The following is a 22,332-nucleotide window of genomic DNA, read 5'->3' as shown; positions in this document are numbered from 1 at the left end:
CTGGAAGATTTTCGCCGTTTGATATTATGTGGAGCTGGGAGGTCTCTTGTGGCCCAGTGTCCTGAAGTTGGTTCTCCCACCTCAGAGGCACAGCACTGACTCCGGGCTCCTCAATTTGGGATGATGTGTTGTCTATTCATGTATTCCGCAGATGCAGGGTACATCAAGTTGATTGTGGAGCTTTAATCCGCTGCTTCTGAGGCTGCTGGGAGAGGTTTCCCTTTCTCTTCTTTGTTCTCACAGCTCCTGGGTCTCAGCTTTGGATTTGGCCCCGCCTCTGCGTGTAGGTCGCCGGAGGGCGTCTGTTCTTCGCTCAGATAGGACAGGGTTAAAGGAGCAGCCTCTTCGGGGACTCTGGCTCACTCAGGCCGGGAGGGAGGGAGGGGCACGGAGTGCGGGGCAAGCCTGCAGCGGCAGAGGTCGGCGTGACGTTGCACCAGTCCGAGGCGCGCCGTGCGTTCTCCCAGGGAAGCCGCCCCTGGATCCCGGGACCCCGGCAGTGGCGGGCTGCACAGGCTCCCGGAAGGGCGGTGTGGGCAGTGACCTGCGCTCGCACACAGGCTTCTTGGCGGCGGCAGCAGCAGCCCCAGCGTCCCACGCCTGTCACTGGGCTCCGCGCTTTCAGTCGCGACTCGCGCCCGTCCGTGGAGCCCCTTTAAGCAGCGCTCTTAATCCCCTCTCCTAGCGCACCAGGAAACCAAGAGGGAAGAAAAAGTCTCTTGCCTCTTCGGCAGCTCCAGAGTTTTCCCGGACTCCCTCCCGGCTAGCTGTGGCACATTAGCCCCCTTCAGGCTGAGTTCTCGCCGCCAGCCCCAGTCCTCTCCCTGCGCTCTGACCGAAGCCCGAGCCTCCGCTTCCAGCGCTGCGCGCCCCAGCGGGCGAGCAGACAAGCCTTTCGGGCTGGTGAGTGCCGCTCGGCACCGATCCTCTGTGTGCGGATCTCTCCGCTTTGCCCTACCCAGGTATGTGGGGAGTTTCTTGCCTTTTGGGAGGTCTGGGGTCTTCTGCCAGCGTTCAGTAGGTGTTCTGTAGGAGTTGTTCCACGTGTAGCTGTATTTCTGGTGTATCCGTGGGGAGGAAGGTGATCTCCGCGTCTTACTCTTCCGCCATCTTACCCGGAAGTCTCAGAGCTTTTTAGATGGTAGAATTGTGGATAAAGGCTTGTGAATTTGTAATAGTACCTACATCAGATGGTTGCTAAGAGAGTAAATGAATTAATAGATGGAAAGTATTTAGGACAGTACTGGGCACATATTGAGGGCTTAGTAAGTATATAGTTCAATTGTTTTACTTTCTTTTTCCAGCTTTATTGAAGTATAATTATTATATAACATTGTGTACTCTGATTTTTAATTGTGAATGAAATTGAGTGTCTTTTCATAAGTTATTAATTCATTCTATTTCTTTTTCTATTGATTGCTTTTATGTGTCTCTACCTGCTTTTTTTGCTGGGACGTTCATTAGACTTATCGATGTGTAAGAATTCTTAGTATATATATTTTTTTCATAGAAATCTTTTAAATTAATTAGTTTATTTTTCTCTGCGCTGGGTCATCATTGCTGCGCCCGGGCTTTCTCTAGTTGCGGCGAGAGGGGGCTACTCTTCATTGTGGTGCGTGGGCTTCTCATTGCGGTGACTTCTCTTGTTGCGGAGCACAGGCTCTAGGCATGCGGGCTTCAGTAGTTGTGGCATGCAGGCTTCAGTAGTTGTGGCACGCAGGCTCAGTAGTTGTGGCTCGCGGGCTCTAGAGCGAAGGCTCAGTAGTTGTGGTGCATGGGATTAGCTACCCTGCAGCATGTGGGATCTTCCCGGACCAGGGCTCGAACCCTTGTCCCCTGCACTGGCAGGTGGATTCTTAATCACTGCGCCACCAGGGAAGCCCTGAATTCTTAGTATATTAAGGAAATCAGCCTTTTGCGTTTCCTTCATGACTGATGATCATTTTTCATGTACTTATTTGGTAACAGTATAGTTTCTTTGGTGACGTCTGCTCACATTTTTTTGCTCAGTTTTAATTGGGTTGTTTATTTTCTCACTGAATTTTGAGAGTTCTTTATTCTGGGTACAAGTATTGTGTCAGACATATTTATTGCAGACATTTTCTCTGACTCTGTGGCTTGTCTTTGCATTGTCTTAACAGTGTTTTTTTGCAGAGCAGAAGTTACTGGTTTTGATGAAGTCCCATTTTATCAAATACTTCTTTTATGACAAGGGAGTACACTCTCCTCCCTAGGCATCCCCTTCATTGGACAGGTCAAGTTGATTTGTTAAAGAAAATATTTATTTATTTATTTATTTTTATTTATTTTTATTTATTTATTTAGCTGCACCGGGTCTTAGTTGTGGCACACAGGATCTACATTACAGCGTGTGGGATCTTTAGTTGCAGCATGCAGGATCTTTTAGTTGCGGCATGCAGGATCTTTTAGTTGCGGCCTGTGGGCTCTTAGTTGAGGCATGCGGGATCTAGTTCCCTGACCAAGGATTGAACCCGGTCCTCCTGCATTGGGAGCGCAGAGTCTTAACCACTGGACCACCAGGGAAGTCCCTCTAATTGACCTTTAATGCTCATCAGTCCTTTTAGTTTCTATGAATTTGAATGATTTCTACACATTGAATAAGTTTGTTCTCTCTTTGCATGACAGCCACTCAGATTAGAGGCAGCTTGCCATGTAATGGTGGCACATCCCCCCCCACCACACACACACAAATTAAACTTTTCTCCGTACCTCACCTGTATTTCATGGGTCATGGTCTCCAAAGCCACTTCTCTATCATCTGTACAGTCGCCTTAGAAGTCAAAGGTTTTTGTTTAAATTTAGTATTTAGCACATCAGATGATACTCATTGCAGTTTGCCCAACCCATTAGATTTTAACCTCTTCATCTCATCTAGACCTCTTATATTAATGTGGGTTTAGATGGTTTATCTGCTTTAGTATTTCAGTTTTCAGCAGCCACCACTAGAGGTAGTGTAATATGTATTAGAATTTGATATGGTTCTTTTTATGAGATCTCTTGGTCATTGGTTTAATTGGCAGCCTTTGTCATCATTGGCCTCTCTGGGCTGACTTTTCTTTATCTATATAATGATGGGTTTAGTGAAAAGTGAAAGGAAATATCTTCACTTTCTTCTAAGAAGGGTGAAGGTAGTATATATGCTGTTTGTATATACAGACTAGCATACAGTTATATACGTGTGTGTGTGTGTATCCAGCTTCAATAAACATCAATTCATAGTCAGTCTTATTTCATTTTTATTACCACCTACTCCCTTTCAACAGTGGATTATTTTGAAGCAAATTCCAGACACTATTTCATACATAAATATAATTTTTTTTTTTTTTTTTTTTTTTTTTTGGTGGTACACGGGCCTCTCACTGTTGTGGCCTCTCCCATTGTGGAGCACAAGCTCCGGACGCGCAGGCTCAGCAGCCATGGCTCATGGGCCCAGCCGCTCCGCGGCATGTGGGATCTTCTCGGACCGGGGCACGAATCCGTGTCCCCTGCATCGGCAGGCGGACTCTCAACCACTGCGCCACCAGGGAAGCCCATAAATATAGTTCTTTAACAGCTCAGCACTCCAAAAAAAAGATAACTGTAGGATCACTGTTACAGTTTAAGGTACTTAATATGTACCTTTGTTAATTTTTACTTTTTGTTTTTGTTTTTTTGGTTAATTTTTACTTTTAAGGCTTTTGAATAGACTATTTATAGACAATATAAAATTCAAGAGGTATGGAAGACTTTCCCTTTATCCTTCTGTCATCCCTTTCCCTAAGGGCGGCCGTATCTGTAGACCTGCCTCATTCTTTTTAACAGCTATATAGTATTCAGACATGTGGTTGCATGATAATTTAGTTAGTTCTTTATTGATAGGTATTTGTATTGTTTATGAAAGCAGAAATCAGGAAACAATGTTGTAGTGAGTTTCCTTGTTGCTTATGTTATTCATACTCATGGAGAGTTATTTGTAGAGTAAATAAAACAGCTTGCTTCAGGGTTAGTCTGTTTCTTTCATATGTACATTTTTAATTTTAAAAAGTATTACCAAATTGCTCTCTGTAGTGATTGTACTAAGATATACTCCTACAGATATGTAGTTTTATTTATTTTTATTGCTCTGCAGTATTTCTTTGTATTAACAGACCACTATTGATTGTACTGTTAATGGATATTTATATTTCTTTGTTTTGGAATGACGTCATAAGTGTACTTCCCTTATGTTGAACCACGTGGAATTTCTAATACTTGATTATTTTAAAAGTGGAAGTTTCATATGGTTAAGTTTAATAAGTCGTTTAGTGCACGTATGCATACATTTCTTTTAGGTAAGTACTTTGAAGTGGAATTTCTGGGTCATAGGATAACTGTTACGTTTTTTAGCTTTTGTAGGTAATGCCAGAGTGGTTGTTCCCATTTCCATTCTGAGCAGTTGAAGTTGCTTTACCTCCTCCGCAGTACTTGGCATTGTGAATTTTAACTCTTTCGTTGGTTGTTTAGTAGCATCTCATTATGGTTTCAGTTGCTTCTTCCTAATAACCAATGAATGTCAGTGCCTTTTAATATATTTATATTTTATATGTTTATTGAATATCCTTTTTTATCAAGTGACTGGTCAAGTCTCTTGATCATTTTTCTATTTTAAATTTTTATTGGGTGTCTTATTGAGTTGGGGCCTTCTTTACATAGTTGTAATCAACCCCCCACCCTGCCCTGGCCACCACCCCCCCACACACACACAAACACACACACACACTCCCTCACTCACTCCCTCACTCACTCTCACTCACTCTCTTTCTCTCTCTTTCTGGTATGGTAGTTCTCTTAAATAGCGTTTTTTGGTGTGTGTGTGTGTGTGTTTTGTTTTTTGTTTTTTTTTTGCGGTACGCGGGCCTCTCACTGCTGTGGCCTCTCCCATTGCAGAGTGCAGGCTCAGCAGCCATGGCTCACGGGCCCAGCCGCTCTGCGGCATGTGGGATCCTCCTGGACCGGGGCACGAACCCGTGTCCCCTGCATCGGCAGGCGGACTCTCAACCACTGCGCCACCAGGGAAGCCCTGTGTGTGTGTTTTAATCCTTTCTTTTTTTTCTTTCTTTTTTTTTTTTGGCTGCGCTGAAGCATGCGGGATCTTAGTTCCCTGACCAGGGATTGAACCTGTGTCCCCTGCAGTGGAAGTGTGTAGTCTTAACCACTGGACTTCTAGGGAATTCCCTAAATAGTGATTTTCTAATGGACATTTAATTTTGATGAAATTTCTTTTGCTTTATGGTTAAAGATAAAAGATGTTCCAGTACATATTATTGAATAATCCTTCCCATAGAGATTTGAAATTCTTCAATTAACATACACTGATTTCCCACAGATATTTTGCTCCTTCTCTTGTCATTTACCAATTAAAAAATGTATTTTGGAGTGTTTGGAAACCTGCTAAAATTATAGATACTCTCCCTGAAAAATGTGTGCACAGGCATTTTTTTCACACAGTGTCACAAGATTTGCAGAACCCATGAAATCATTCATAAATCTCTGATCAAACCTCCCTTCCCACTTTTTAAATACTTCAGAGTTCACTTTACGCATGGAAGCCTTAAATTATCCCACCTGATTATTTTCCTGTATAAAACCATATATACTTATGTTATTGCAAGTACTGATGTGTTTTTATTTTTAAAGGAATCATCTATTTCCTTTCAAAATTAAGAATCTTAAGGGAATAATAGGCATTTAATTAATCTTTAATGTGAGGTTGCTTACTGTTTTTTAGATAAGCAGAATGAGGCTTAGAGAGGAAATTCGACTTGCCAAATTTTTACACATCTAGTTATTGTCTTAGCTGTGTGGTTCAATACCATGTTTCTCAAATTCCACATAGCCTTTATTATGCTAAATTCCCTCCCTTGTGTAATACCGAATATACAAGAGAGTATCCAGTGATACTAAAATCTAGTGAGATTAAAAAGCATTTATTAAGTATCTTTGCAGATGACGCTAGGCTAAGTCTTCTGCTGAAAACTTTCTACTTATCCAATCTTCACCCTTTAGGCTGAGGAAGAACAGTAGGCCTTAGAATGTAGTTTTGGATTCCTTGCTTGAAGCTGATGGACACAGGACCTAAGGGAATATTGATGAACATACAGGTTAAATTCCACTAAGAAATGTCTCACTAAAAGATTATTAAAAATATATTTTATATTGCGGCAGAGTTGTAACAGCTATGATAATTTGCATTTGTGTGATGTTCTGTAACCTGCATATATCCTTAGATACATTATCTTCTTTTATCTGTTCAGCTTGCCCTTGAGACAGATTTTATTAGTTCATTTTTTCAGATGAAGAAACTGTCCCAACTTCTTTTTTTTTTTAATGTTTATTTTATTTTATTTTTGGCTGCGTCAGGTCTTAGTTGCGGCTCGTGGGATCCTCCGTTCTGGCCTGTGGGCTCCTTGTTGTGGTGCATGGGCTCCAGAGTGCATGGGCTCTGTAGTTGTGGTGCGTGGGCTCTCTAGTTTTGGCCTGCGTGCTCAGTAGTTGCGGTGTGCAGGCTTAGTTGCCCCGCAGCATGTGGGATCCTAGTTCCCTGACCAGGGATTGAACCCGAATCCCCTGCATTGGAAGGCGGATTCTTAACCACTGGACCACCAGAGAAGTCCCTGTCCCAAGTTAAGGTGACTTGCCTAAGGTCATTTTAGCCACTAAGTGGCAGAGCTGGCACTCATCCGTTTAACTCCTAAACGGTTATCTTTGCTAGAAATACATTTCTGTTTATATAGCTGGTTTAGATTAAAACAGAGTAAATACTGATATTTATCTTCTCTGTTTAAAAAAAAGAAAAGGTGCGGGGGGCGTACCAGGTTGGACACTTCAGCAAAGATAGATGAGTATACTTCCTTGCTAAGGTGGTGTGAGTGAGCCTTGTTGGCATACAGAAAAGAGTTTAGCCACCTAAGAACTGGAAATAAAGATTTCCAAGTAGAAATGTTGCAGAAGCCCTAAAAGTGTCTCAATAAAAGCCATTTTAAAAGAAAAAGGAAACAACTCATTTTTATTTCCCCTCCCCACCCTTGATGTTTTGAGATATAAAGTGAGTTTATCTGATAAGGAAGCTGGGATGTTTGAGCAAGGGAAGGAGGGCAGTTGAAAGTAATTGCTATTTTGAATTTTAGGACAAGATAGCCTTTCTTTCTCTTCTGAAGGTATAGTTAAGAATATTTCTTGAAGACCTCAATGATGAAGGACTATAGAAAGCATTTATTTTATTTATCAGAATACTGTTGTGGAAAACTTAGATCGCTTTTCTTGTGCAGAACTCTTTGTTGATTAAATTAGTTTTTATCTGTGCAGTGTATTTCTGAAGTTTAAAAGTTATATAATATACTTTAATAACTCATCTGTAGGATTGTTTATGCTATATAATTGAATACATGAATAAGTTGTATTTACTAATGACATAACTTTTAGTGACAATACTTCTTTCTCTAAGGCTTTTTATTACTCTTTGCACTTAAATTTATAAGGTATACTCACAACAGAGTTAGATTTACATATGAAAGGCAGCTCATGAGAATAGTAACTGTTAAAAACACAACACATATTCTCTGACTTTAGGGGAAATGGGAGTGGTAAGTAAAACTTGAAGTCGTAATTTTTAAAAACATGGATAATAAAGTTTACTGTGACATAACCTTTTTTTTTTAAGTCAGAAGGATGTTTATTACATAAAACAATTAGAAACAGCTTAAATAACTTGTGACATTAAGACAGTAGAATGCTATGTAACTATAAAAGTGGTGTGGTATAACATTTAGCGACATCTCATAGACGTCTGTGTAGCTAGGCATACAAAGCATTCCCATAGGCATTTCTTAGCAAATAATTCCTTTAATAATGCTGGAAAGTAGTATGGGTCAGTGGCTTCCCTTTTGAGCACAGAAGGAAATTGAAGCCCTCAGGAAAACGTCCAAAGTTAAGGGTCTTGCCTGAGCTCTATAGGGCTAGTTGGTTAGAGCAACACAAGTCTCCAAATTCAGCTACTAGTGCTCTTTCCACTTGTTATAAGAGCACTGGTATCATTTCTTCAGGTTTGGTTTTAAACTTGGCTTTGCTTCTGCCCCTTTAAGAAAGTATCAGATGTCAGAGTCAGCTTTTAATTCTTAACTTTTCAGTATTGTATACTTACTGATTTGGTACTTCTGAGATTATGAACACTATAGTTCCTTGCCTTTGGCTGGGAAATATCCAAGAATAAAACAGGTATACCTATAAATTAGTTGCCTTGTAGAGGTAAGTAAATATAAATTACATTTACACCCATTGGGTAGCATTAAAAATTGTACAGTGAATTCATGTAAAGCATCCCTTTGCTTTTATTTGATGGTTTGTTAATTGAGATTTGTAAATGACTTTTCTTAAATGTAGGTTTTGTTTTGTTTTGTTTTTTGGTAATTTTATTATTTGGCATAAACATTTAACCCGACTTTTTCTACTAACAAGTGCTTGGAGAATTAATTGTAGTACCAGTTTGAATCACATTTCCATCTCATTTAGAAAAATTTAAAAAATTTTTCTGATGATAAAATTAAAGACAACAAAAATGAATTCCCCAAGTACAAAATTAGTAGTCAATTTAAGATTTACCACTGGCTGATATGGATAAATAGCCACTGTAGCCATGTAACTTAGGCAGCAGAGCCACTGTTTAAAAAAAAAAAAAAAAAAGAGCCTTGAAGTTGTATGGCTTTTAGGATTAGAAAAAAGAATGGAAAGCAGAAATAAAGAAACCTGACCCTGGAACAGGTTTCTAGACAGAGCTGGCGTGCCATATGGGCAACCCTACCCCAGAGAAATAGACACTGCCAGAATGTTTTCATTAATTGTGTTACATTGTTAAGGTTCTATTAAATAATTTTTAAACATTTTTTAAACATCTTTATTGGAGTATAATTGCTTTACAGTGATTAAACATTTTTATTTGAAAAATCCATAGTATGTCTTAGAAGGTTTGGCTGAGTTATTTATATGTCATTCAGAATTGATCCTGTTGTTTAACACTGCTGAAATCTCTTGAGTTTAGGGTAACAATTTTAAGGGACGTGGATGCCTAGGGAGAGGTCACTGGAAGACATGAGAGCTGTATACTGGAAGGGGAATTATCAGATATGTGAACATTTATTTTTTTCACAATTTAAAATTATTGCAATTATTTCATAATTAATTAATCTATTAATTAACCAAATGTCCCTTTTATTTGTTAACTTTTACATTGCTGTCACTCATATTTTTATCCTTTGACTTATTTTTCATTTTTATAGATAAAGTGGAGAACTTTAGTGAAGAACATGAAAAAAATAGTTACCATATTTACAAAAATGCTGAAGACAGTACTAAGAAACCCAATGCAGAAACTACAGTGGCTTCTGGATACAAAGCTGATGAAATCAAAGAAACAAATGATACTTGGAACTCCCAGCTTGGAAGAAGGTCAGAATCTCCATCAGAAACATCTTCAATCAAGGGATCTGTAAGAACTGGTTTGTATGAATGGGATAATGACTTTGAAGATAGCAGATCAGAAGATTGTATTTTAAGTTTGGATAGTGATCCTCTTTTGGAGATGAAGGATGAGGATTTTAAAAATCGGTTGGAAAATCTAAATGAAGCCATTGAGGAAGACATCATGCAAAGTGTTCTTAGGCCAAGCAACTGTAGGACGTATTGTAGGGCCAATAAAGCAAAATCCTCACAAGGAGCATCAAATTTTGATAAGCTAATGGACGGCACCAGTCAGGGCTTAGCCAAAGCAAACAGTGAATCAAGTAAAGATGGCCTGAATCAGGCAAAGAAAGGCAGTGTAAGTTGTGGGACCAGTTTTAGAGGGACGGTTGGACGGACTAGAGATTATACTGTTTTACATCCATCTTGCTTGTCAGTTTGTAATGTTACCATACAGGATACTATGGAACGCAGCATGGATGAGTTCACTGCATCAACTCCTGCAGATTTGGGAGAAGCTGGCCGGCTAAGAAAAAAAGCAGATATTGCAACGTCTAAGACCACTACTAGATTTCGACCTAGTAATACTAAATCTAAAAAAGATGTTAAACTTGAATTTTTTGGTTTTGAAGATCATGATGAGACAGGAGGTGATGAAGGAGCTTCTGGGAGTTCTAATTACAAAATTAAGTATTTTGGCTTTGATGATCTCAGTGAAAGTGAAGATGATGAAGATGATGACTGTCAAGTGGAAAGAAAGACAAACAAAAAAAGATCTAAAACGGCTCCATCACCCTCCTTGCAGCCTCCTCCAGAAAGCAGTGATAATTCCCAGGACAGTCAGTCTAGTACTAATAATGCAGGTAAGACTTAAAAAAAAACTACAAGTAAACGTGTTTTTCAGGCTTAAGTAACAGCTACTTAGTTTCCTCCTGGATACTCAGTTTTAGCTTGTTACTACATTTAATTTTAATAGGAGTACCTGTTTAGTGCCAAAGATTACCTTATCCAAAGATAACAGCATTTAAATGTTAATAAAGTCCTACCTTGTAAGGAACCAGTTTGTAAATTGGGGAGTCTTTTCATATTTGTATTTTAATTCTACCATTAGCACTTGAGAATTTGTGTGTGTGTGTGTGTGTGTGTGTGTGTGTGTGTGTGTGTGTGGACACTGAACATCTTGATGTTTCAGTTTTGAAAAACTAAATGCAATGGAGACATAAGGATAGATTTTGGTCATTTAGAACTATATTGATATTAGATGGTTGTAATGAGGAAAATATTAGAAAATTAAAGTAAAAAAGCCTAATCAATCAATAAATGTTAAAAAACATTCTAAAGAAATCTTAAATTTATGAAGTTAAGATTAAATCTTAAGAATCATCCTCGTAACTTAATAAAATTAAAAAGTGCTAGTTAAGTATTTATACACTCTTATCAGTGAAAAATTAATTTGTCCCTTAAGGTAGTAGGACCAGTAATGACTTGAAGTCCTTGAGGAGTTGATAGTCTCCACTGAGAGACAAACAAAAGTAATAGGTTAGCTTTGCTATGAGTAAGTCACTGCTTGACAAGGGCTTTGTGAAGTGGATTGACTGTTGAGTGAGGAAGAGTATGTGAAAGCCTCTGGGATACAAGGGCTATATTTATTTGTATTTAACCAAATACAGTTTTCCTATATCAGTTTACTTGTTAAATAGAGCTTTTGTCCTTTTAGGGTCGTAGAACAAGAGTCATTATGGTGAATTAGAACTATCATAGTAGGGACTTCCCCTGGTGGTCCAGTTGGTTAAGAATCCGCCTGCTAATGCAGGGGACGAGCCCTGGTCCATGAAGATCCCACATGCTGTGGAGCAACTAAGCCCGTGTGCCACAACTACTGAGCCTGTGCTCTAGAGCCCGTGGGCCACAACCACTGAAGCCTGTGCGTGTAGAGCCTGTGGTCCGCAAGAAGACAAACTACCGCAGTGAGAAGCCCACGCACAGCAGTTAAGAGTAGCCCCTGCTTGCCGCAACTAGAGAAAGCCCGTGCACAGCAACAAAGACCCAATGCAGCCAAAAAAAAAAAAGACTCCATGCTCCCAATGCAGGGGACCTGGGTTCTGATCCCTGGTCAGGGAACTAGATCCCTCATGCCGCAACTAAGAGCCCACAGGCTGCAACTAAAGATCCCATAGTATTCTTATATATAGATTCTCTTATAGAGTGTCTCATACTTGAGGCTACCTACCGTTTTGCTTCATTTGGCCTAAAAATAGGTTTGCTAGATTAGAATCGCTAGAACTAGAGTTACACAGGAGTAGCCCCTAGGAGCCTGCCTTACTCCCCACTGCAAAAAAATAAGAGTATTTTCAGAATTCAACATTGTGTTGAACTGCTTCTGAAGAACTGAAGTTTGCTGCAGCCTTGCTAGTCACTTGAGATATGACTGGGTAGACAGCTTCACATTTGCTTTCTCAGGAAGATGATTAATAATTATGTACTGAAACCTGAGCTCCAGTCCTGCTACAGCCTTCTTAGCTCTTATCCTAACCTTGAGAGCAAGTTATCCTAAATCATTAGGCTCCCTTTGAAAAACGTCATGTTGATACCAAATAATGTTTAAAAATTAGAGACTGTCTGATTGATATATCCAAAGTTGGAATCTGAGTCTTCATACAGTGTATGAAACAGCAAACATTTTTAAGGGTTGGGACAGAGAAAAGTCTTGCTTTTTTTTTTTTTGCGGTACGCGGGCCTCTCACTGTTGTGGCCTCTCCCGTTGTGGAGCACAGGCTCCGACGCGCAGGCTCAGCGGCCATGGCTCACGGCATGTGGGATCTTCCCGGACCGGGGCACGAACCCGTGTCCCCTGCATCGGCAGGCGGACTCTCAACCACTGCGCCACCAGGGAAGCCCAAGTCTTCCTTTTTTTTTTTTTTAAAATATTTATTTATTTATTTAGGCTGTGCCGGGTCTTAGTTGCCGTACACGGGAACCTCGTTGCCACGTGCAGGCTCTTTAGTTGCAGCATGTGGGATCTTTAGCTGCGGCATGCAGAATCTTTAGTTGTGGCATGCGAACTCTTAGTTGTGGCATGCACATGGGATCTAGTTCCCTGACCAGGGATCGAACCTGGGCCCCTTGCACTGGGAGCGTGGAGTCTTAGCCACTGGACTACCAGGGAAGTCCCCTTCCTATTTTTTTCTTTTTTGTTTTCGTTTAGGCTAGAAAAGAATATAAACATTTGGAAATTAGTGTAATCCTTTGGTTAGTTTTGTGGGAGTACCACAGACCATGGAACTACATTGTACTAGGTCATTCTGTATCTTTTGCCAAGGATAGCTATACCCTTTTTTGGGTTTTTTAAAAAATGCGGCCTCTTCAGATATAAGCAGGCATTCTTGGAAGGCCAACATGATTCAGAGTACTCAAATTCTAGAAAAACGTTACAGGTACCTATCACCTGATTTTGTGTGTGTGTGTGTGTGTGTGTGTGTGTGTGTGTGTGTGTGTGTGTGTGTGTGTGTGTGTGTGTGTGTGTGTGTGTGTGTGTGTGTGTGTGTGTGTGTGTGTGTGTGTGTGTGTGTGTGTGTGTGTGTGTGTGTGTGTGTGTGTTTAAACTAGACCATGCCAGTATTAATGTTGATAGATAACTAACAGTTATATCAACTTTGAAGAACAAATTCTGGAAAAGAATTGATTTTGCCAGTAAAACTGGAGCACATACACAGCAACTAGGTTTCTGATTTTCTTTTAGAGTAGGGGACAAGCAGGGAGTGAGCATGGGAGAATGAGACTTAGTATCTTGGAGTATTTTGTCAACTCTGTGGTGCTTTTATTCCTTTTTTTTTTTCTCCCCACAATATGCCTCTTTCTCCTCAAAGTGTTCATAGGTTGTCTGGTAGACAATTTGAAATAATAGAAAGTTAGCTAGTTTTGATTACCGTTTCAGAAAACTTGGATTTTACAGAGGATTTGCCTGGTGTGCCTGAAAGTGTGAAGAAGCCCCCAAATAAACAAGGAGATAAATCAAAGGAAAATACCAGAAAGATTTTTAGTGGCCCCAAACGGGTAAGTAAAGCACTATCAGTGATTTGTATTATTGTTGGAGGGCTCAACTCTTTTTTTATTTAAAAATTACTAACATCATGGCAATTAAATTTTGTCTTTCAAAGGATATATGTAAATTATTTTTTAAAAGCATTGTAACCATTTTTTGAAGTGTGGTAAAACATATGGTAAAACATATTGCACTTTATTATATGCAAATGTACAATTCAGTGACATTAAATATATTCATAGTGTTGTATAACCGACACCGTTACCTATAACCAAAACTTTTTCATCATCTCTAACAAAAACACTGTACACATTAAACAATAACTCCACCTTGACCTGCCCAGCCTCTGGTAAACACAGTTTTACTTTCTGTCTCTATAAATTTGCCTATTCTAGGTGCCTCATATAAGTGGAGTCACGCAATGTGTGTCTATCTGTGCCTGGCTTATTTCACTAATCATTATGTTGTCAAGGTCCCTCCCTGTTGTAACATATATCAGAATGTTTCTTTTTTACGGCTGAATACCAAATTTTGTTTATCCATTCATCTGTAGATGGACACTTAGGTGGTTTTCACTTTTTGGCTATTTGAGTCCCTGCTTTCAATTGATTTGGATACTTAAGAGTGGAATTTTGGGGACATATGGTAGGTTTTTGTTTAACTGCTAAAGTGTTTTCCACCTTGACTGCATCATTTTTATATTCATATTAGCAATGCACAAGGTTTCCAATGTTTCTACATCCTCGCCAACATTTATTTTCTGAGTTTTTTTTTTTTGATAATAGCTATCCTAATGTGTGGGAAATGGTATCTCATTGTGGTTTGATTTACATTTTCCTAATTATTGATGTTGAGCATCTTTTCATGTACTTGCTGGACATTTGTATATCTTTTTTTGGAGAAATGTCTGTTCAGTGCCCATTTTTGAATCAAGTTGTTTGGTTTTTTATTGTTGAGTTATAGGAGTTCTTTATATATGAATGTCTTATTAGATACATAACTTGCACATAGATGTTCCTATACTGTGAATTGTCTCTTTACTCTTTCTTGGTAGTATGCTTTAATATCAGTGAAGTCCAAGTTTATCTTTTTCTTTTGTTACCTGTGCTTTTGGTGTCATATCTAAGAAATCATTGTCAAATTGGATGTCATGTACCTTTTCCCTATGTTTTCTTCTAGGTTTTATAGTTTTAGGTTTTGCATTTAGGTCATTGATCCATTTTGAGTTAATTTCTGTATATAGTATAAGTTAAGGGTGCAACTTCATTCTTATGCATTATATAAGTCATTTTAATATGGTCCAGCATAGGTATTGAGAATAATTTGCTTGACTTTACCTTTTTTTAAAAAGATTCCTTTACTTAAATAGCTTGTATAGTGTTAAACAGTTTTGTTATTGAAAATTGCAGTTAGAAGTTGTTGACATTTTTTGTAGATTGAACTACTTTTAAGCAACTAAAGAATGAGTGTGTCCATATTATCTGGCCTCGTTTTATTTTATTCTTTTACCTCTGTAAACAGCCAGTTAGGAATCTTTTCAGAGTGACTGTGTTATACTTTTGCAGCCCCAGGTGCTCACCCCCCACCGGAAAAAAAAATGCTTAATGCTCATTTCAACAGAGCTAACTTGCTCTGGAGCCAGGGGCCAGGGTGGTGTGGTGTAATGGCTATAGCACTTAATGCTTAGGTGAGATTTTGGTTTATAAAATTGTGTATGGCATGTGTTGATTTCTAGTGTAAAAGTTATACATTTTTTGGTTTCAGGACTACTTCACATTCTTAAAAATTTTATTAAGAATCCCAGAAAGCTTTTGATTATATATGTTATATTTATCAAATTGGAAGTGAAAACATATTTCAAAGATACTTATTGATAATTCACTTAACAGTAACCCTTTACATGTTAATATAACATTTTAGCGAGAATTATTTTAAAAAGTAGTGCATTTTTTGCAAATCTCTTTATAAAGTTTGGCTTAGTAAAAGACAGCTAGATTCTTTAGGATTACCAGATGCAAACTAGTATGTTTAGGATGGATAAACAACAGTATCCTACCGTATAGCACAGGGAACTCTATTCAGTATCCTGTGATAAACCATAATGGAAAAGAATATGACAAAGAATATATATAACTGAGTCACTTTGCTGTACAGCAGAAATTAACCTAACATTGTAAATCAACTATACTTCAATAAAATTTTTTTAGAAAAGAGCTAGATTCTTATATCCTCTATATTCAGTATTTTTCATTATGTTGTTTTAGTTGAAAAATATGAAGAAAATCCAGCCTCACATAGATAAGTAGTTGTATTTTAAGTAGTTTTTTCAGATAATTATGGACATTCTTCGTTGACATTACACCAAAATTGAAAAAAATGGGAGTTTCTTTCTTTTTAAAATTTATTTATTTATTTATTTATTCATTCATTCATTTATTTATTTATTTATTTATTTATTTATTTATTTATTTATGGCTGTGTTGGGTCTTAATTGCTGAGCACAGGCTTTCTCTAGTTGCGGCGAGTGGGGGCTGCTCTTCGTCGCGGTGCGTGGGCTTCTTACTGCGATGGCTTCTCTTGTTGCAGAGCATGGGCTCTAGGCGTGCAGGCTTCAGTAGTTGTGGCTTGTGGGCTCTAAAGCGCAAGCTCAGTAGTTGTGGCACACGGGCTTAGTTGCTCCGCGGCATGTCGGATCTTCCCGGACCAGGGCTCGAACCCGTATCCCTTGCATTGGCAGGCAGATTCTTAACCACTGCGCCACCAGGCAAGCCCCGGGAGTTTTTCTTTTCTTTTTTAATATTTATTTATTTATTTGGTTGTGCCGGGTCTTAGTTGTGGCATGTGAGATCTAGTTCCCCAACCAGGGATCGAACCCAGGCACCCCCTGCATTGGGAGCGCAGAGTCTCACTCACTGGACCACGAGGAAAGTCCCTACCCCAGGAGCTTCTTAAAGATTAGTTGTAACTTGGAGTCTAAAACCATGCCAGTGAACCTTTCATAATGTTGCATTAAAATCTGTTGGTCTGTCTTGCCTTTGAATGGATCTTTTACACATGCATGCTTTGTAACATTATACATTGGTCATTTGGAAAATACTGGTTAGACTGATTTATCTAAAACTTTCAATGGTGACACACTTCATTATACAGTGTCAAAAATATCATTAATATCACTGCCAAACTCATCAGAAAAGTCTTTTAAGTATTGGGAAGCTATCAAGGTCACAGTTCTCCAGAATTTTAGTTTTTGCTTAAAAGTTGAAATTTTTTCATTGGCAGAAAATACTTCAGGGAAAATGACTGGCAATGACAGGCCCACTTTGTTCATTTTTGAGAAAATGTCTGCATAATACCCAAGCCTGTATAAGCATAGTTTGTCAGTCTTTTAAGTAAAGAATGGTGTTCAGAAAAAAAGTGGCTAGTTCAGCTTGAAACTTGAGCCAGTAGTGTTTTTTTGATACAACCACACTTTATATGCAACAGAAGTGTTTTAGGCACACTGGTTTTGTCACATAGACCATTAGTGCACTTAGGGTTACGATTTAATCCGTAATTTTCACTCCTTTATCAAGGGCTTTTTTCTTATGTGAAACTGGCATTTTATTTTTTAACTATGAAGTATGTAGCAGTGAAGAATATGACTACTTATATACAGTTCAGAGCCCCTACCTTGATTCATGCTAAGACACCAACAGCTTTACCCAGCATTGCTTTTGCACCATCCCTACAAATATCAACAAAGTGAAAAAGGCAAACAACATATTATTATTGTGAAAATGGTTTTGTCTTTGTAGACACCCTGGAAGAGTTTCCTGAGTCCTTTAAAGCATTCTACTTAATTTCTTCCACCTCAACTTTTTATTATAAAAAGTTAAAATATACAGAAAATGTAAAAAAGCAATGTGATGAATAACTATATTCCTCTATCTAGATTGATCCCCCCCCCCACCAAATCATCATAATTACACACAGTCCCCTTCCTCTTCCCCTTTTTCTCTTCTCTTCATATATGTGTGTGTGTGTGTGTGTGTATTATATAACATTTTTTCCTGTCGTATTTGAAAGTAAGTTGTTGAGATAGCATGCATTTCTTAAGAAAAAGGACAATCTCATACCTAACTGTGGTTATATGATTATAATACTTAAGAAAATTAGTAATTCTTTGATATAATCCTGTGTCCAGTCCATATTCAGTTTTCCTCAGCTGTCTCCAAAATGTCTTTTAGTGCTGTTTTTCTCCCCAAACTATAATCATTTACTTGCTACGACTCTTTAATCCTGAGCAGTCCCCTCATCTTTTTAAAATTCCCCATGGCACTAGTTTTTTGTTGTTGCTTTTCTGTTGTTTTTTTTTGTTTTTAAGAGCCCAGGATATCTGTCTTGTAGAATGTTTCACATTCAGATTTTATCTGATTGTTTCCTGATGATGTAAGTTGTTACTCCACTATATTAAAGTAGTATGGTGTCATAGAACACTGGAAGTAAGTCTCTATGTTTGATTAGGCTGAGGTTACACATATTTTGGCAAGAATGCCTCAAAATAATATTGTGTATGTTGCATCACATCGGAAGGTATGTAATACCTGGTTATTCCACTCAAAATTGTTTGACCACCTATTGAAGGTTGTGACCACTGGATCTCCCCAAAATAAAAGTATGTTTTTCCTTTTATAATTTAATTACTAAGCTTCTGGGTGTTACTCTGGCAGCACGTGAATATTCTGTTCCCCTTTATTGTTTTACTTCATCATTTTAGCATCCATTGTGGATCTTTGCCTGCATCAGTTATTACACTGACAGTTACAGAATGGTGAGTTTTCTAATTGCAATTTCTTCTACATTTAATAACTGGAATTTTGTAAAAAGGAGTTTTCTTTCTCCCCATCCCAACCCCGAACTCCTATCGCTATAGACTCAATAAGTTTTACTTATTAAATGTATTTATAATAGATTTGGCCAGAGTAAACCATTTCAAGCCATTTCTTGTGTCCTTCTGATATAGACCCATCATCTTTGAGCTTTTCTTTTGCTTTCTGCACAAAAGATGACCCGGACTTACCTTGTGCTTTCAATCATGGACCCATCCAAGGATCCTTGGTTCTTTTTGTGGGGATTAGTACTTAGAAACCCAGAACTAAGTGCTGGGTGTGTTTGTTGCTTCTAGGCTCTTTCACTGGACAGAGCTGTGAAATACATTGAAAAATAAACTGAGTTCATACTGGTAGTTTCATTTCAAATTTAACATTTCAGAATTTGGTACTTAGCTTTCTTGCTTTATTCTACAGCACACATTACTTTTTTTTTTTTTTTTTTTCTTTTTGCGGTATGCGGGCCTCTCACTGTTGTGGCCTCTCCCGTTGCGGAGCACAGGCTCCGGATGCGCAGGCCCAGCGGCCATGGCTCACGGGCCCAGCCGCTCCGCGGCATATGGGATCCTCCCAGACCGGGGCACGAACCCGTATCCCCTGCATCGGCAGGCGGACTCTCAACCACTGCGCCACCAGGGAGGCCCCACACATTACTTTTTAAATTATAACACCAATATTATTATGAACAGTAAATACACTAAGTGAAGTTAAAATTTCTTTCCAGTTCTTTTTGTCTTTAGATTATTTCACTAAGGATGAAGTCATAGTAATGTGTTCAAAAGTTTTGAAGTAATTTTTATCTTGTGTATGTTAATTCAGTATTCAAGTTCATTTTTTTAAACTTAATATTGGATATATTTCTTTCCTACTAACATGACTTAGGAGGCAGCAGTGTACACGTACTTGACCCGATTACAAAGGAATCTCTCCGGCCTAAAGTAAATCAGGTCATGCAACCAAGTAGGCAGAAGACCTATTTACTGTTGATGGATAGTGTCAGAGGAAAATTAAGAAAATCATTATTAATTTATGAAACCGAAAGAGCTATGAGATTGAACTCATTTAAAAGATGTAATATAAGTAAAGCCTGCCTTAAAACAATAGTCCTGATTTAATCCCCAAAGAGGCTTCAGTAAATGTTTTAATTGCCTTTTTAACCTCCTATTGAAAGGTTTGCCCAAAACCCTCTTTAAGTGGAATTGTGTCAGAATTTTTTCACTTAGATACTACTACTATTTAGGTGGATCCGTAAGATTCAAAAATGAGACTTTGGGCTTCCCTGGTGGTGCAGTGGTTGGGAGTCCGTCTGCCGATGCAGGGGACGCGGGTTCGTGCCCCGGTCTGGGAGGATCCCACATGCTGCGGAGCGGCTGGGCCCGTGAGCCATGGCCGCTGGGCCTGCGCGTCCGGAGCCTGTGCTCCGCAACGGGAGAGGCCGCGGCGGTGAGAGTCCCGCTTACAGCAAAAAAAAAAAAAAAAAGAGACTTTGATCCAGAGTGTTATAAGTACTTTAGTAAAAAGTAATAAAAAATGCTTTAGATCCCATGGAAGTTATGTATCCTTATGAAAATATCTAGGTAAAGAATTTAGAAGCCTCCTTCAGGAAGAGAGCAGCAAGAAGTTAAGCAGTATAAAATCCCTAGCTCTTAAAATAAATAGGTCATCCATTTGTCTTCAAGACAGCTAAAAGACTACTTAAGAGTTGTTTAAAAGGAGAGAACCATTGAGAAACAGAAATAGTGGAAATTTAACCTATTGAGTTTTGATGAGTTTAAAGGAATACAGGAAGTAAATGGGATCAAAGTTTTAAGCATTTATAGATTAACAGAGTGGAAAGAATAGATTTGTTTCATATATGAGAAGTTAGGATTCATGTTTTCAATGTAAAAAGGATAAGCTCAGTTCTCCAAGGAGTTTTATGTAGGTTATCCCCCAAATCTCCAGAGAAAAAGGAAAGGCAGGGGTCACTAGGTAGGTGGGCATAGGAAATGTACTCAGCAGTTGTTCCATTTCTCCATTATAATAGAAATACCCTCCTGTAGCTGATAGGTCAGTGGGAGTATCTGGGTCTTCTGCATTCTGATTAAAAGCACTAATGACCTCATTTCTGAGTGGTAGAGAGGTGGCCCACGTCTTGTAGTGGCAAATTTTCCTCCTTATCTATCAGGCTTTCTTAGCTCATGTTTTGGATTGAATAAAGCTGTTGTGGAGGGTAGCCCTGTACATTGGAGGATATTTAACAACATTGCTGACCTCTACCCACCAGATGCTAGTCCTGTTTTCCCCTGCTCCGTGCGCCTCCATTTCAACCAAAAATGTCTTGGACATTACTAAATGTCCTATGGGGGTCAAAATGGGCTCCCCTCTCATTGGGGGTATGTGTGTGTATGTATGATTTGAGAGTAAGTTGTAGACTTAATGCTGATTACTCCCAAATACCTTAGTCTTTACTTTCTGAAAACAAGAGTACTCTACTCGATAGCTATAGTATACCCATCAAAACCAGGAAGCTAATAATAACATTGATACAATAATTCAGTCTAATCCACAGATCCCATTCAGTTTTACCAATTGTCTCATTAATGGCCTTTATAGCAGAACAAATCACACATTATTCCCCCCTCCCCTGCATCTCCCAAAGAAAGAACCCATGATCCAATCCAGAATCACATGTTGTATTTACTTGTCACAAGTCTCCACCCTCCTTCAGTCTGGAACATCTGTGTCTTTCCTAGTCTTTCCATGGCTTTGATATCTTTGAAGAGTTAAAATCAGTTATTTGTTGAATGTCCCTCAGTTTGTGCTTGTCTGATGTTTCCTCCCAATTAGATTTAGGTTTTGTGTATTTGGTGGAAATACCTCAGAAGAGGTGCTCTGTTCTTACTGCATCATACCAGGTGGCGCACAATGTCACTTTGTACCATGCTATTGACGTTAACGATCGCTTGAGGTCTGTCAGGTTCCTCAACTCCTCATCAAACTTTTACCCACTAGTTTTAGCATTGATTTTTGCCTGAATCAATCTTTACTATGATGGTTGTTGAATTTTTTTTTTCTAATTACATCCTGCCTTCTCTAGTTGTTAGTAGTTGGCCTTCTACTGGTAAGGTAGATTTTTTTCCTCTCCTTCATGTATATAAAAGAATATATGTATTTATATATTCATTATGTAGTATATACATTATATATTCATTATATATTCATTTAAGTATTTATAAAGTTCTTTATGTCAGTATGAACATGGATTTCTGTTTTATTCAGTCATTTGTTACTGTTATTTATTTAAATGATAGTACTATTATTATTTCGATACTCAGATTTTCTTAGACTTGGCCTGTTCGTGGTTTTTCAAACTGGCTTTTAACATGGCCCACCACTTTGCATTTCCTTGCTAATGACACACAGAGATGTTCTAGGCTCATGATGCACATTCCCAGTTGTGGAATCAACCATTCCTCCAAGGACCCCTGTTTTCTTTTAGTGGAGAATAATCTTTAAAAATAAAATTTGGTCACAAAGTATAGTCATTTCTTCTGGGGTGTCATTGCTTCTAGGCCTTCTTTGAGTTAACAGAGCAAGGAAACACGTGAATATATGCATTTTCTTCCTCTCTCCTTCGCCCCCCCCCCCGCCATCACACAGACACATACTTATTTCATATCTATGTATATTTAGAACCATGAGTTCACACTGATACCTCCAATTCTAGTTCAACACCACGTTTTATTCTAGTCTTCCCACTTTGCACATTTTACTTCTCTTTGCTGACAGCGAGGAATCTGGTTCCCAGTATCCTCAATACATTTACGTATTTGCTCAGTCCTCTTGTATATAGCCAATTTCCTGACCACACAGGCCACCTCCTCAGCTTTAGTGCCACCAGCCAAGAGGTCCCTGTTCCCTCTCTCTATCTTCCCATATTAGAAAACA

General features: G+C 38.7%; 1 protein-coding gene across 2 annotated transcripts in view; it reads left to right on the top strand.

Moving 5' to 3' along the window:
• WAPL (WAPL cohesin release factor) overlaps positions 1-22,332 on the top strand; it is an 84,487-nt gene that overhangs the window by 21,523 nt on the left and 40,632 nt on the right. For both annotated transcript variants that reach the window (XM_082629899.1, XM_082629900.1), the window contains 2 exons: positions 9,312-10,355; positions 13,427-13,545. In XM_082629899.1, the coding sequence (XP_082486025.1) occupies positions 9,312-10,355; positions 13,427-13,545 (1,163 nt within the window). The remainder of the gene's footprint in view (positions 1-9,311; positions 10,356-13,426; positions 13,546-22,332) is intronic.

Source organism: Mesoplodon mirus, assembly GCF_964341445.2.
Source record: "Mesoplodon mirus genome assembly, chromosome: 2".
Lineage (NCBI taxonomy): Eukaryota > Metazoa > Chordata > Mammalia > Artiodactyla > Ziphiidae > Mesoplodon > Mesoplodon mirus.
The sequence above is the reverse complement of the archived record's forward strand: the minus strand, read 5'-3'. Positions and strand labels throughout refer to the sequence as shown.